Below are 15185 nucleotides of genomic sequence, written 5' to 3'. Positions count from 1 at the left end.
TTTCGAGGACGATTCTTTTTCTCGCTCACGAAAATATTTTTGGATTTTAGCATGCCTTAAAGATTTTGAAAATGTGATCGAACACGCCGAAAACTACTGGCGCGAATTTAAAGAGTCCTATCTTGATCCATACAAGGGGTCCATCTCTAATACAAGAGGACACGTAGAGGAAATTGACGCAATTGACGCATCAATTGCGTCTCTGAAGAGAATCCGGATGGGATTTGGTGCGACTCGCGAGGAGGTGAAAATGTTGCGCGACGGGGTAAGTCCCCCAAGACTATGTTCTATCATTCTCTAATACTAAGGCCCCACAGCTATTCAATGCGAGCGCTGTAGCAGAGAGCCGTGCCTCTACACGTTTAGGTGAGAATGTCAAACTTCTCACGTACGTCAGCATCTTCTATCTCCCTCTAGCATTCTGTGCAGTAAGTCAAATCTTTCAAGTCTTGACTTTGAACCGCGCATCGACTAACCAGGCAGGCACTTTGGGCAATCCCCAACATCATGGAGCATGGAACGAAGATTCCCTTTATAGTCACCTCGATCTTAATTGGGGCAGTGACTTATGGCATTGTGTTCAATCTTGATAATTTAGCCATTCATCTTTGGAAGTTCTACGAACCGCTGAGAACAATAATGTTGCAGCGAATGGAGGCCGAAAAGAAAGAACCAACTAGTCGAAGCGCCGAGGTGTTGAGTCTAGAAGATGAAGAGGCTGACAGTAAATGGGTGAAACGCGCAAACGCATTCCACACATTTGGGCCCAAACGAGATCGTACCAAGCCCTCGGAGTGGTGGATTGTGTTGTAAGCTACCCCGTCCATCAGTTTCCACGTTTTCTGAGCAGCTGACTAACTGTTTCCCCAGCTTTTCTGTCTGGCAAGGCATATTCTGGTTATATAATTTCCCCATCACGTGGTGCAAGCGCTGGATAAGTACCTCTCTCGATTCCATGCGCACGTGGAAAGCGAAACCAAAGGTAGATAAAGGAAAAGGGAGAGAAGAACCTATTGAGATGGATAATCGAGCGGAGCCAGGACTAGTAGTCTAGTACTTAAATACCTTTCACGCTATCTAGGACGTTCTACTTTCATATTATAATACTTCTACCCACAGCTCAGAAATGTTATCCCCTTTCGCACTAGTATTAAAGACGCATAGAACTCCTCACAGTGTGATCTCTAGTAACCTACACAATTCTGCAGTTTGATTAGCTTCTATCTTATTTTGTGTTTGACCTTTGGGCTGTGGGTAGTCCGCCCTTCCTACGCTAGGAGGGCGGTAAAAGGGGCTCGCTAAGCGCGGAAGCTATTTTAGTGTAAGAGGAGGGGGAGGGAGAAGGAGGGCGCAGTATAAAAAGAAGCGACACTTGATATCGCCGCCTTTGAATAGGCTATTCGGATCAGAGGTTATAATTCAGTGCAGCTTTTCCAATCTAGGACGAGGGAGGGACTTATCTAGGGATTCCCTACTCATAACCCACTTTCCTTCTTTATTGATCAATACCCTTCTTATTTCTATTACTTGGTCACCACAATTTCAACAAGAATGACAAGGATTAGCTGGGATTATCAAGAGATCATTCTTAATCAAAACGACCACTTAAATCAAATGTATTGGAATTCTATAATATAAGCTATAAAATGATTAACATCGGCCTAGTCAGTGCTCCGATCCAGCTTACAGCTCTACGCTAGCATTACTCAAAGACTGCTGTCAAGACCGTACGCTGTCCCTAAGGTAGTTCTTCGCGATAATTGGTATTCCGACAATAAGTAAAGGGAGCTATGGACAGTAATCAGCTATTATAGATATTAGATGTTAAAAAGTCACATGATGAGGACCCGGGTTTTTGGATACGTTTCTAGTAAAATCATCGACTAGCGTCTTAGTTATTTCAATTATCTTCTAACATAACTAGTACCTATAGGTATGCATTCCTCTACTGATGGTATGGCGCATCACTGTCCTTGTACTTGCCGAGCTTAAGAAGCTTCTTCGCGTTCTCCCTCCCAATCTTCAGCTTGTCCCTAGTATTTAAATCCATGTTATCGAACCAATTCGACGCGTCTTGATAAGATTCATACGGATAATCCACCGAGAACAAAATACGATCTGCCCCAACCAGATTGACACAATAATTCATAACCGGCGTCGAGAATTGTCCAGAAGTGGTGAGCCAGATGTTTTCCTGGAAGTACTGGTACAGAGTCTTCTTGGCGGCCATTCCACGGGGCTTCTCAACCTGTTCGAGCCAGCGGTGCGTGCGGTCGAAGTCATAGGGCATACGTTCGCCCATGTGGCCGACGATGAGTTGGGCTTTTGGGTGGCGGTCGAAGACTCCGTTGGTGATGAGGCAGATGACGTGGGTTGAGACGTCGATGGCGAAGGATGAGGGCGGGCCGATCAGGTAGGGATGGTCTTTGTACAGGAGGTCTAATATCTGAGCTTCGGGGGCCGAAGGGTGGAGGTAGAGCGGGACATCGAGCTCCTCGAGAGTGGACCAGAATACATCGTACTCGGGGCGGTCGTAGAGCAGAAGCGTGCGCTCGCCTTTATCATTGACGGCTTGCTGCCAGTTGTTGACCATGATGCCACAAAAGCCAAGCTCTTTGATGCATCGGGTCATCTCGACCGCGGCCTGCTTGGGGTTGTGCATAGAGACGGCTCCAAAAGCACCCAGTTCGGTGGGATACGCTTTGATCTGATCGGCAATCCAGTTGTTGGAGCGAGTAGCAAAGGCTTCGGCGGTGGCGGGGTCTGTTTCACCCTGAACGCCAGGCACAGTAAGAGAGCAGACAGTGTAGCCGACGCCAGTTGTGCGGGCTTCCATGACGCGGTCCTTGATGTTGACAATGCCCGACAGGTACTCGGGGGCGCGCTCTTTGTAGACGTACATGTCGATGTTGGTACCAGTGGCTGCCTCCATGTTGAAAGGGGGCTGGAAAGCTTCCTCGAGAGTGATCTTGCCGAGAAGAGGCATTTTGGTCGGAACCATGCTAAATCTTGGAGCCATGTTGTAGGATTTTGTATGGATGGAGATTGATGTTGCTGTGATTGTTGCTGTGATTGATATATTGGATTGTAGGGCTGCTTGAGATGCTTGAGATGCTTGAGATGCTATACATCCTGCAAAAGGGAAGATTCATTGACATCTTTATAGATGTTCCATGATCAGTCTTCTCCAAGCGATGATCCGAAGATACCACAGCGGTGCTCAAGGACCACACCGTGCTTCCACTGCCATCATGCAAGGTGATGCGTAAACTTTGATGTCTAGCTCACATCTTGAAGTGTAGTCGCATCAGAATCATCAGATACATTTTACCGAAATACCCCTGACCGAGCGGCCCACATGCCCCACACCGAAAACTCCGTTCCGCTAGAGCTCAGATGTCAGTACTGTACTCGAGTAAGGCTCTCCGGATATTCAAGGATAGCCACTGATGGAAGCAAGATGATTTTCGGGTATAGCGGGCTGTATATCTGTTGAAATTCCCGTCCGATCCAGATATGCGCAAAACGGCGAAATATCCAGTCTTTCGTCTCAAGTTGTAACGTGCAGAATGCAGACCGACGACGGTGATATTAGCTAGGCGGGAGCAAAGCGCGCAGAGAATGTCGAAGCTATGTTGAACTCTATTGCCAGTTATTAGTGAGGCGCTGCCTGCCGATGCGGAGCATACATTGACGCAGGCGGTGACGAGGACACATCTCGGAATAGCTTCACGGAATGATTGCGGGGTTTGGAGCAGACGATGCTCTGGCACCTTTGAGTTGTCCACAATCATGGCGAGAACATCGCCCATGGAGAACGTCTGGCAGACCGTAGGGCACACGAGTGGTTGGTCGACCGTCACAAAAGCATAGATCTCAGAAGCTATTTATTACTCTTCTTCATACCATCGCGCGAAGCGACAAGCACAATGAAAAGATGGTAACGGACAAGCCGTAGGATGCAATCAAAAATTCCCCCGAACAAGTGGCCGAAACCAATTGAACGATTCGCAACTCCCCGTTGTGCAATGGAGGTTTTGTATCGTAGCTCCCTAATTCATGATCTAGGAAAAGCTTCAAGAAGGTAAGTATGAAGAAAAAAAGATCTGGTGGAGGGCGGGGAGGGAGCCTTTATACCTGTGAGAAGGGCCAGCAAGGGGTCTCAAATGATGTGTCAGCACAATGTTCTTAGAGCAAACTGCTAAATAGAGCTAGCCAATGAAAAGCGAGGAAGAAGTTCGAGGCAAATATCACGTGGACATACCATTTGGACTTTTCCTAAGCTAAGCGAGGCCGCACACCAGCTTTTTTGAGAAGTTCCAAAGACTCTTAATCACGACGACGACAAAACCGATCGCATCCACGACAAAATGGCGATCAAGCACAACCAGCAGATCCCGCACAACCGTATGCTCTAGTCCTTACCTAGCGACGATATAAACAGTACTGACAGGAACCAGATTTCCGCAAGGATTGGCAGCGACGAGTCCGCGTTCACTTCGACCAGGTAATTTCATACAGACAGTACCAGCAATCGCGGAGGAGATTCTAACACAGCATACAGCCCGGTCGCAAGCTTAGACGCCGCAATGCCCGTCTCTCAAAGGCAGCAGCTGTCGCACCCCGCCCAGTCGATAAATTGAGACCCATCGTCCGATGCCCAACAATCAAGTACAACCGCCGTGTACGAGCTGGACGTGGTTTCACCTTGACTGAGCTGAAGGTAGGATTTGCAGGATATCTGGAAAGAAAAAACTGTGTTCTGACACTACATAGGAAGCTGGTATCCCCCGCAAGCTTGCGCCCACAATCGGTATCTCCGTCGACCCCCGCCGCCAAAACCTCTCCACCGAATCCCTTGCCGTCAACGTCGACCGTCTAAAGGCCTACAGAGCTCGTCTCATCCTCTTCCCCCGCAAGTTGGGCAAGCACAAGTCTGGTGATGCATCCAAGGAGGAAGTTGCTGGTGTCAAGAACACTGTTGCCAGCTTCAAGGCTGCTCTTCCAATCGCCAACACCGAGTCAGGATTCAGCGAGATTAAGAAGGGTGACGTGCCATCGGCAACTGAGGGTGGTGCTTACAAGAAGTTGAGAGAAGCTAGAAGCGAAGCGAGAAACGCCGGCAAGCGTGAGAAGCGGGCGAAGGAGAAGGCTGATGAGGCTGCTGCTGCTAAGAAATAAACGGGCGTAGTCTGAAAATGGGTCTTTGATTTCTGCGCCGGTTGCTCTGGATGGATGGAGATACATGCATTGGCAACTTTAGAGGATTGCTTAAGTGTACTTTCATGAATGCAAGCGACATTGCACAACTTGTTTGTCTCTCATGTTGTGACTGTGCTCTAGGTGTGAGCCCTTGTGTGTTTTCATTTTCAGCAGGGGTTGTTATGCGCCAGTTCTACACTAATATGTCTCTTTGGCGATCTATCGCTGAAGGAAATGTGACATTTGAGGCCAAGATCCGTCGAACAGTAGCATACTAAGCATTTCATATATGACTGTCCTATGCACGTTTTCCCCCGTTAATTGAGATTTCGTTGTCGGATACTGTTAGGTACTCGACTGTGAATGGAAGGCTGATGACTCGTTAGTTGTCTCGACCAAGCGAACTCATATTTCGACTCAAGTCTCGGCAGAAACGAAACAGAAACCACAAACTTTCAACCTCCACCCAGCTCTGTCAATTGAAGCATATAAGCAACACCGTATACTTCTCCAACTCCAAGAACCCAAGTCGAAAGCAAGAGAACCATCACCAAGTCACGAGGCAATCATGGACAACTCATCCTCCTCAGGCCAGCCCTCCAGCGCAAACACTCAACAGCCTTCTTCTAAAGCCCAACCTCCCTCAACACAGCAACCTCCTCCCAAAGCTGCACCTCCTTCCAAAACCCAACCTCCGTCCAAGAGTCAACCTCCATCCAAGACTAATCCACCTCCACCATGCCCTAGATGCAACGCCACAGGCTACACGGGACAGTGCTACTCTTGTAACTACAACACGGGCATTGGCCTCCGGTATAAGTCTTAATTTGCACCGATCTATGCTATCCTCTGAAGGGCTGGTCTCTTAAAGGACTCATTGGTAGCTCACTGTCTTGCCATGCTTACAAGGAGGTCACAGAGACGCTGTCTATGAGCGGGTCATGTCTTTTCAATATCATTGCATCTCTCATCATTTTAAGACTATCTCGCCCAAAGCCTTGGACGAAACAATGCCGTGGATCTCGCAGCAGTTGCGGGAGAAATAGGCTGGGATAAACTAGTTCCTGGCTCAAGGTTGCAATCAGTCTTCTACGCTTCGGTTCTCTTTACAGTTTACGAATTACCTTGCGTTCTCAATTGCACACATACAACATCAATGGAAGAGCGGGTATCCTCCATTAATACAGCAACGGTCATGGTATCTACTTCCTCCGCTTGACTTCTCAAATCCTCCAATTTGCTCGACTTTTGCTCCCTCGTCTTCTACATTGGCAGCTAGCATTTCCTTGGAGTCTCTCTTATAGTTCAAATAGAATCTGGAAGGTACCTTATCTCATCTATTTAATCTTCAATAGTAGAAACTCCTTCACAGAAAGGGTGTTTACTGAACTGCATATATAGTTCACGTTGCTTATTTTCGATTATTCCCCAGCAAGACCTTCATAGCGCAACGAATACGATGTCAAGTTGCCCGAACCATGGAGGAAAAGGCTTTAGCGGAAAGTGCAACAGCTGCGGATACGAGATTCTCCATGACACAAGGGTTGCCACTTATTACAACTACAATCATATGCCTCTTATGCATCGCAGAAAGGCTACGATGGGTTGCGGCGTAAACAACCCCGAGATTCTGAAACGTGGGGTTGTGAAAGCGTTTCCTGAGGAGCTCTTTCCCGAAGTGTGAATTCCCAAATGTCCATGCTGATTCATTGGCGCTTACTTTACACCTTCTTAGCAAACTCCGCTCCATTAAGTTTCTTATGCGTTGTCATTCATGGTCAATCAACATTAAAGCATCAAACCACACCAACCAACATCAAGTCATCCATTTTCTCACTTTCATCATGGCAACCTGCTCCGCCTGCAAATCCCCCAACTTCTACCTCGCCTGCAAGAACTGCGGCTACGACATTACACATCCAGCAAGCAAATTACGGCCACGGTCAGATGCTCAACGTCCTCCGCCAAAATCCAAACCTCCAGTACGGGCAGACTTGGCACCATCCACCGGGTGGTTCAGCGTACTAAAGCGCAAGTTTTTCGGGGCTCAGAAGTCTTTCAGGAGGATATCTCATATAGGCGTTGGGTGATGGTTGTTTAGGACGGAGCGCGCTTTTTCTTTCTCGCTTTCTATTCTGGCCTTCTTCGTCGGACTCAGCCAACGACGCTACATGCTTTCGGTTTCGGTTTCGTCACTTAGCAAAGTAGCAAAGTTGTTGTGACTTCTGGGTATGCTGGTACTTGTGGTCATCACAGAATTGTCTCAGGGTCCTGGCTATTTCATTCCCCTTTCGTTGCGCTGATATTGGGTCACGGTCATTTCGGCCCATTGTGTGTACTTCATTTCATTCATTCGCTTTCGGAACGGCTTTTCCAGGTCCAGTAGCTAAATGAGGGATAATTCAAGCTTGTTTCTTTTATAACTAGTGCTTCCAAAATTGGCATGTGTATCTATCCCCTCTTACTTCAAACATGCTGTGCAAATCCATCCATGACTTTCAGGTACCCTTGTTTTAATCGCCACATATACGGCCCGCTATCATCCTCTGTTAATAATTACCCCTCTTCCCTTTCTAGCGACGACATCTATTCACCCTGGAGCCCTGCAACAAGATGTCCCCCAATAACTAACAGCCCTCCCTTGCCACTCAAACCCACCAAGTATTAAACAGTACCCTACAAGCTACATTAAATCATTGAATTTGCATAAGAATCGCGCATGTTTCTCACCAGTGTTTCCTTTTTAGTATCATTATTTCTATATAGCACGAAATCCAGGCAATATAGGTCATTTTTATTTAGCCCCAGCCATTTCCAAGCCCCCCCAAAACATGCCTTGCGAGGCTTCGTGCGCCATCTCAAATCCAATCAAAGTCCCGGTCATCGAGCCATTAGTGTCATCAACGCATCACTTAACAAGCAAATCCCCAACAACGGAAGTACGGCAAACAAACGCCTAGAAAAGATCTTCTCTCTCCTGCCATCATTAATTTTCAGGACCCATTCCAGAGCTTAGGATATCAAAGATTGCCTGGTCACCATTCCACGGCATTTGAGTGATGTCCATCCCGCTCATCGGGTCCGTCCAGGAGAATAATTCGTCGTAGGTAAGGGATTGATCGGCATTGAGAGCTAGCGGAATTGTGCCGAAATCGTAAGAGTAGGACTGGGTATAGGAGGCGGGGTTTAGAGTCCCTGGCTGGTTTGAAAGCAGGGGAGATATAGACTGTGATGGGTTCACCGATGGCTTACTTTGTGGTATAAAGCCACTTTGAGGTATTGGCTGATCATCCGTCACAGTTTCGGGTACGTAGTTGGCTGGAATCCGTTGCTGCTGCATTTCGAGATCGGATCTCGGCGTCACTGTCTGTGTGGCTCGTGTTCTCAAACTGGAACATAGACCGGCTAGGAGTTTGCCCCAGTGGGGACTCAGATGCACGTCGTCTACGACAGAGGACTGGAGGGCCACGGCGGTATGGATGACGAGCTCGACAGACTTCTGGATTTCCTTGTCTTCGACTTCAATTGCACAAGTCTACCGTAGCTGTCAATATCAGCACTATCCATCATACCAATTAACAAACAATGACTGATAACGAAAGAAAGAAAATGATCTTGCCTTTAATAAATATACCGCCGCTGTAAGAATCCTGAAATACGTTCGGACGGGGACATTTAGTAAACAGCCGTCTGGGAATATCTCGTGGACTGCAACACGCAATAATGACCTGGCGGCATCCGTGAGATACCCAAGATATAAACCGTCATACAGTGCATCACTATCTTCACGTTGCCCTTCTAGCCTTGCGATCTGATCACCTGAAGAATCCTTCTCCTTCCGTCGGCGTTCGATCACGGCTCGGAGAACAATGCTATAAACATATACGCGCACATATTCATACTCAACAGCAAGGATCCAGCGCATTGGTTTTGACACTACGTTTCTGATCAGTTCGTCGATCTCTTTCCCAAAAAAACAAAAGAAAGCTGTAGGTCCAGGATGAATAAATGGATGTGTGGACGTACAATTTGAGGATTCGAAGCCTCGCCGCCAGTCTTCGAGGAGTGTTAGCAGGATTCGAAGGAGTGGGCCATACTCCCGTTCGCTGACTAGGTCGTCTATCTGTTTCGGGGTGGAGAAAAGTAATTCGTGTCCTTTTTGTAATAGGGATGCGATTCCGACCCAGCAGTTAGTGCTACCATCCAAGCTGGTTGAAATGCTTTGTCTTATGCTTTGGGACGTGAGTGGGTACTTCCAACCTAAAGAACGCTTTAGCATCTGAAAATGTGTAGAAACTGTGCAAGAATCAGGGGTATTATACCTAACCTGCCTGAAACTTGGACTGAGAAGACCCAGAGTAGCTGTTGGATCCGCTGAGCTCGCTCATTGTATTCTGGACTTCTAGTCTTATCTTGCGCGTCGAACGGACCGAGCTCAATAGCTAATGTTTGAGCAAGCCCCAGTAAGGAACAGGACATACGATCAGACCTCAACATCCAGTCTACACCTGATCTCGTCCTGCCATACCTTCCTTCGGCAGAGAGAAATCGTGTTCTGTTCTCGTTCCCATGACGAACTATGATGGAGTTGGTATCGTTGTCCGCGGAGGGAAAATGCAGGTTCTTAGGATGCCATTCCAACAACAGCAACAAGGCCTCGCAGGTCCCGATCGTCCGAAGCACACTGCACTGCGGATTTCCCGGATTGGGCGTATCCCCACTCATAAAGCTCTCTTCCGACCAGAACACTTTCGTGATCATGCCCCGCAGGTAAATCCATAATCTGTCATGGATAATATCACCCCGCGTGACGGCTCCAGGACCGCTCAATTTCATATATCGAGAAGACAGCATGAGTATCGTGATAGCCAGGATGGGTTCTTCTTCCAGCAGCCTATGGTGCTGTGAGGGATTCTTGAATTGGAGAGTGGGGACGGGAGATAGCGGTGCGAGATGGGTATAGAAGTATGCGACATAGGAAAGCGCCTCTCGTGCGGTGAGCAGACCAGTCTGGACGAACCGAAGACTGCTCCATGCGTTGAGAACATGATCATTATCATGCCTGTCAGCCTCGTGCTTATGCCGACGTCCCTGTTCTTTTCCAGAGCTCGACGAAAGAGGATCTACAACTGGGGTCCCACTGTGTTGGAAAGCCTCGTGAAGGACTTCCAGCGCGTCATTAGACGTGTCAATCGGATGGTCCAAAAGCGCGCTGATGGTCTGCTGTCCATCGAAAGACTCCGGCTGTCTTCCGGTTGGATTTTGAGGGTTGTACACATTGTGCATAGAGACGTCGAAATCCGTCCTCTCTACATCAGGGGAATCCCGAACCGGGTCGTCGTCGTTTACGTTGTGGTCTGCGACATTGGTGCCGGTCTTGGCACGCCTCTTCCGCGTGGATGAGAAGACGCATCTTCTATTCTCGCGTTTACATCGTGCACAGGGAGGATCCTGAGGCTGGTCCACAGAGCCCAAGTGACATCGCACTCTCTTGGTCCGGCAATTATCACACGCCTGGCAAGTCGGTTGTCAGCAATGCAAAGCTTACTAGAAATTTGGTCGCAAGCAATTGGAACTAAAATTGCATTACTGAAAATTGTAGTAATGTGCGTCATCTTACCTGATAAATTCTCTTGTGCGTAGTTCCAGATAAGTTCATCGTCTTTGAGTAATATTGAATTGAGTGTGGAATCAGATGTGGCGCTTCCGGGGGTGTCGGGACGTTTGACAGTATTCTTCCCAATTGCGATATGGCGTTTCTTATCAAAAGTGCATGCCAGAACAATTCTGCTCTAGATATGCATCGTCAGTCGAGTTTTATATTCACGCAGGGTATTATTGTCACCCAATCTGCGTCTTTCCATAATACATGATTTACTCGGTAGAATGATCTACAAATAGGGCTGAATAATCACGCTAAGACGAGTATATATATATTATACTTACATGACTTCTGGTTCTGAGTAGAAAATTATGTTTTGTATCAGACCTTAAACAGAAAAGAGCGATATGAGTCAAAAAAGTGTTTATCCTATGGAATCTTGAAAGCGTGTTAAGATTTCACGGGGTAGCCTACGACCGATATTATTTTTTGCAAAAAGAATAAAAAACAAAAAGAAAAGAATCCGACACCTGTGTGATTCGAACACACGCTCCCGAGGGAAATGCCTGTCAACTTTGCTTGCGCAATAGCAGGGCATCGCGTTAACCACTCCGCCAAAGTGCCAATCGGTTATTTGTGACAATTTTGGCTTATTTCGTTATATAATAGCAGTAGGGATATCAATAGCTTTAGAGTCGGCTTAATCGATACTAGTCATCAATGTTTTGACCCACCCCACCCCACCTGTGACCCAATCAACTCTGTGTGCCCATCCTATCACAGAACAGAACGTCTTTCGCATACCTCTACGAACCCAGTCACGAAATCTATCTATGGAGTAGTTCTCCGGGCGTGCTCGAACATCTGATTATACAGTCTTTACAATGGATGGTCCTCGAAAGATAGGCCAGCTACCTTTACATCTCCAGGTGCAGCACTTCCGCAAAGCGGTCTCCACCAATCCGACGCTCCTCACAATCCTCAAGCTGGCGCCGCAACTCAAATTGACCCATTGGTACCTCGCTGCCGGATCCATCACGCAGACAGTGTGGAACTACGTATCAGGTCTAGACCCTGAGACGGGCATCTCGGACTACGACCTCGTATACTACGATGCGTCAGATCTATCATGGGAGGCGGAGGATAGGGTCATCCAGGCAAGCAAGAAGCTCTTCGCCGGTATAACAACAGAGGTGGAGGTACGCAATCAGGCGAGAGTTCATCTCTGGTACGGGGAAAAGTATGGGGTAAAGTGCATTCCCTATAAGACCCTAGAGGACGGGATCGACAATTTCATTTCGAATACCGCTATCATTGGTGTGCGAATAAGGGAGGACACGAAGGGGCAGCAGGAAGAGGACGAATGGGATATTTACGCGCCATGGGGGTTAGCAGATATGTTCAACCTAGTCGTAAAACCAAACCCTGTTCTTGGAAATAGGGAATCGTATGAGAAGAAGGTGGAAAGGTGGAAGACGATTTGGACAGGGCTGACGATCGACCCATGGCCGAGGGAATAGACCGCGGGAGAGTAAAGGAGAAACTTGATTTTCACGTTCCAATGATGGTCTCCGCCTTTATTCACTCAATAACCCGTCAAAGTTTGACAGCGCATGGGAGTCACTCAAAGTAACTAGTCCGACGGCACTTTGCTTTCCTTTGTCCACTGTCATTCTTTTCCTCATGGATGTTTAGGGTCTCTAGTATCTGATATTCCTATGCCATCCTCGCGAGCTGCGAGTGCTTTATTTTAAGGGTTTACTTTGATGTATACACTTTCTAGGGCTAGATTTTTCATTGCACTACATAGGTATGTGTGGACTTGATTGTAAGAGGTGAACGACCCGATCTATGGGCAGATTAGTCTGCAACTTGCTGGGGATGTTGATGAAGTGTTCTAAATGGCAGTAGGTAGTTCTTGTTGGACCTTTGTTCTGGCTCATCAATTGCTTGAAATCCGTATATACCATTCAGTTCTAATTTATATTAAAAGACCAATAGCGATAACAGCAAGTGAGAAAGTGTAGTTGAATGACCTAAACTCTTTACACTTATTAAGCACTTTCTTTGAATTGCTACATTGTCCCAGGCGTAAGAAACCCCCCAACAGGAGGGTTTGTGCTAGGGGTGGTTTTCTGTGGCAGCTCCTATTAGCAGAACCCCTGCCTTCACACCCCTGTTTGGGGGTTTATTTACGCCTGGGACGAAGTAACTTGGGAAATGAAGCCCTAAGAAACCACTTCGTGCCCTCTATACTCCAACCCTTTGTAGTTAATCTCAAACCTTTTGCAGAGGCCATTAGTATATCTTTACCTTAAGGTCCAGAACACAATAAATAGTATTCTAGCAAAATTCCTACCATTAAGAACTCACCAGCTCAAAATTCGACCGGTTCTTATCCACACGTGACCGTACTCACAAGCCAAAAAATTCCAGCTTCGCGATCCAGCTGTCCTTAACCACTTCACCTCCTTACGAACCACGCTCCTTAAACAACCCAGCTGTCAAAACTACAAATCCGCTGTACAATAAAAGACAGAATATCAACGTCGCGATCATGACTCGGGCACAGCAAACCATCTCCATTGGACTTTTGGTCACTTCGGTATGCGCCCCTGACTTAAACCTTTAAGAATGGGAACTAATAAAAGAACAGCTGTACCTAGCGCTCTATCTGCAACTCATCCCTCTGCCAGAGCTTATTTTGACGGAGATAATACCTGTTGTACGTTATACCCCTCGGTTTCCTCTTTTGGGTCTTCAAAGACCTCAAATCGCAGATTTCGCATCCTATGTTTTACTGGATCAATTCGACTAACACTATCTACCCAGCTGCCATTCTGGGCGCTCGTATCCTTCGGTTCCTATCTCCTCTTCAAACTTGGATTCGGCGTTTTCACATTCAACGACGTCCCCAAGGCACACGCAGAACTCATGAACGAGATCGATTTGGCGCGGGCTGATTTGAGGACTAAGGGTGTGGAGGTTGACTAAATTCTCCGTATACTTTGTAGGATTATGCATGGGAGCCGGCGCAAGGAAAGTGGCAGGTCGTTGTACGAGCTGGGAAGCTCCTCTGATCTATGGTCATAAGAAAAGCAAGAGTCGGGGATATAATCAACGGTGCATATACCATCCAACTTCAACCCCTCGTCTCCTCCCTAGCATGCTTCTCCTTCAACCTCTTCTCCTGCTTCATAAACTCCCTAATACCCACCGGCAAGCCCTTGAAAAGCTCCTCGCCCGTGAAATCCGTATCCAACCCCGTCCCCCAATTACTTTCACTCCCGCCCCCATCATCATCCATACTAACCATCGTATGCTGAGCCCCCTTCTCCCCTTCCCCTAACATCAGCCCCCGTCCCACTCACCCCCTGCTGTTTCCTCCTCTTCTTATCTTTCTCCAGATATTTCTCTTTTCGAAGTGCGGTATCCGCTTCCTTTCGCGCAGCAGCCCATTCTTCCAGCTCGTCCCGATACCGATCCCATACGCAGTTCACGCACCCGCTCATGCAGCAATTATCCGGTTCTGTTGGGCGTGGAGGAACCCAGACACCTGCTATTAAGACGCTTTTCTTTTGGATCTCAGATCTGCGTTCTAGGGGCGAGGAGAGTCGGGAGGAAAAAAGGATTGCGGGCTCGGGGTCTTCGGCGGGTTCTTTTTCTTGGGTTGAAAATGGGGGAGTTGTGGAGGGGGGTGGGGTTGTAGGTGGTTTGAGGTTTGTTGCTGGAGTAGCGGATTCGAGGAGGGAGGCGTAGTAGTCCCCTATGGGATTTGCTTGTTGGGTTGAGGATCTGTTTGAGGAGTATCGGAATTGTTGGCAGAGAGATGGGGGTGCTTTGAGGCGCTGGGTTGCGCGGAGGAGGAATCTTGTTTCCATGATATTATAATAGCTGTAGGATCTCTTATCTATAGAGATTTGGATTGCGTTATCGAGGAAGCATTGCAGGGTTTGAAAATCATGTTTATCTTAAAGAGATGGAGGAAATTTGTTTGCGATCCTTAAAGAAAGATCGCCAGCCACTCCAACGTCATCGGCGTTGTTTATCAGCAGTAGCAGAAGGTCTCGTGATCACTGAAATCAGGAAGGGACATATCAAAAGGAATTTAATGTCAAGATATTTACATGGATATTGTATTGTTTTTTATTTGTCAATTGGGTTCAAATTTTCAATTGACTAAACTTTGTGGCTCCCGTTTGTTGTGAAGCATGGTCTCGACCGCGGCTGAAATCTTGGAGCGCCTCCCCCTCGGCGCGTCTTCCTATGTACGCGACTTCCTACAACCAAAACCGAATGCAATCCCTTTGTCCATCGCCAAATATCGCCGTGATGTGGATGCTCTCGAAATAGTATGGAGCAGAAATAGGACCTCACAGAA

General features: G+C 47.5%; 5 protein-coding genes and 1 non-coding gene across 6 annotated transcripts; 3 read left to right on the top strand and 3 right to left on the bottom strand.

Moving 5' to 3' along the window:
* Positions 1 to 1945: 1945 nt before the first annotated feature.
* Positions 1946 to 3019, bottom strand: LHYA1_G006442 (2,3-dihydroxybenzoate decarboxylase; the record flags this gene model as incomplete). Its single annotated transcript, XM_031151380.1, has 1 exon — positions 1946 to 3019. One exon carries the CDS (start codon positions 3017 to 3019, stop codon positions 1946 to 1948), a length of 1074 nt encoding a protein of 357 aa, XP_031003819.1.
* Positions 3020 to 4370: 1351 nt separating this feature from the next.
* rpl13 (60S ribosomal protein) lies at positions 4371 to 5181 on the top strand (the record flags this gene model as incomplete). Its single annotated transcript, XM_031151379.1, has 4 exons — positions 4371 to 4407; positions 4461 to 4507; positions 4565 to 4723; positions 4777 to 5181. 4 exons carry the CDS (start codon positions 4371 to 4373, stop codon positions 5179 to 5181), a joined length of 648 nt encoding a protein of 215 aa, XP_031003821.1.
* A 6147-nt stretch (positions 5182 to 11328) lies between these two features.
* LHYA1_G006440 lies at positions 11329 to 11428 on the bottom strand. The gene has a single exon. It is a non-coding gene; the product is annotated as a tRNA-Ser (tRNA).
* A 260-nt stretch (positions 11429 to 11688) lies between these two features.
* LHYA1_G006439 (uncharacterized protein) lies at positions 11689 to 12324 on the top strand (the record flags this gene model as incomplete). Its single annotated transcript, XM_031151378.1, has 2 exons — positions 11689 to 12003; positions 12073 to 12324. The coding sequence occupies 2 exons, from the start codon at positions 11689 to 11691 to the stop codon at positions 12322 to 12324; spliced, it is 567 nt and encodes a 188-aa protein (XP_031003831.1).
* A 1037-nt stretch (positions 12325 to 13361) lies between these two features.
* On the top strand, positions 13362 to 13798 carry dpm3 (Dolichol-phosphate mannosyltransferase subunit; the record flags this gene model as incomplete). The annotated part of the gene is made up of 3 exons (XM_031151377.1): positions 13362 to 13409; positions 13461 to 13529; positions 13637 to 13798. 3 exons carry the CDS (start codon positions 13362 to 13364, stop codon positions 13796 to 13798), a joined length of 279 nt encoding a protein of 92 aa, XP_031003825.1.
* A 148-nt stretch (positions 13799 to 13946) lies between these two features.
* YPL107W (UPF0651 protein, mitochondrial) lies at positions 13947 to 14685 on the bottom strand (the record flags this gene model as incomplete). Its single annotated transcript, XM_031151376.1, has 2 exons — positions 13947 to 14126; positions 14176 to 14685. The coding sequence occupies 2 exons, from the start codon at positions 14683 to 14685 to the stop codon at positions 13947 to 13949; spliced, it is 690 nt and encodes a 229-aa protein (XP_031003822.1).
* Between the last annotated feature and the right edge of the window lie 500 nt (positions 14686 to 15185).

Source organism: Lachnellula hyalina (genome assembly GCF_007821495.1).
Source record: "Lachnellula hyalina strain CBS 185.66 chromosome Unknown contig00109, whole genome shotgun sequence".
Classification (NCBI taxonomy): Eukaryota; Fungi; Ascomycota; class Leotiomycetes; order Helotiales; family Lachnaceae; genus Lachnellula; species Lachnellula hyalina.
This window is presented reverse-complemented; position numbering and strand designations above follow the sequence as displayed.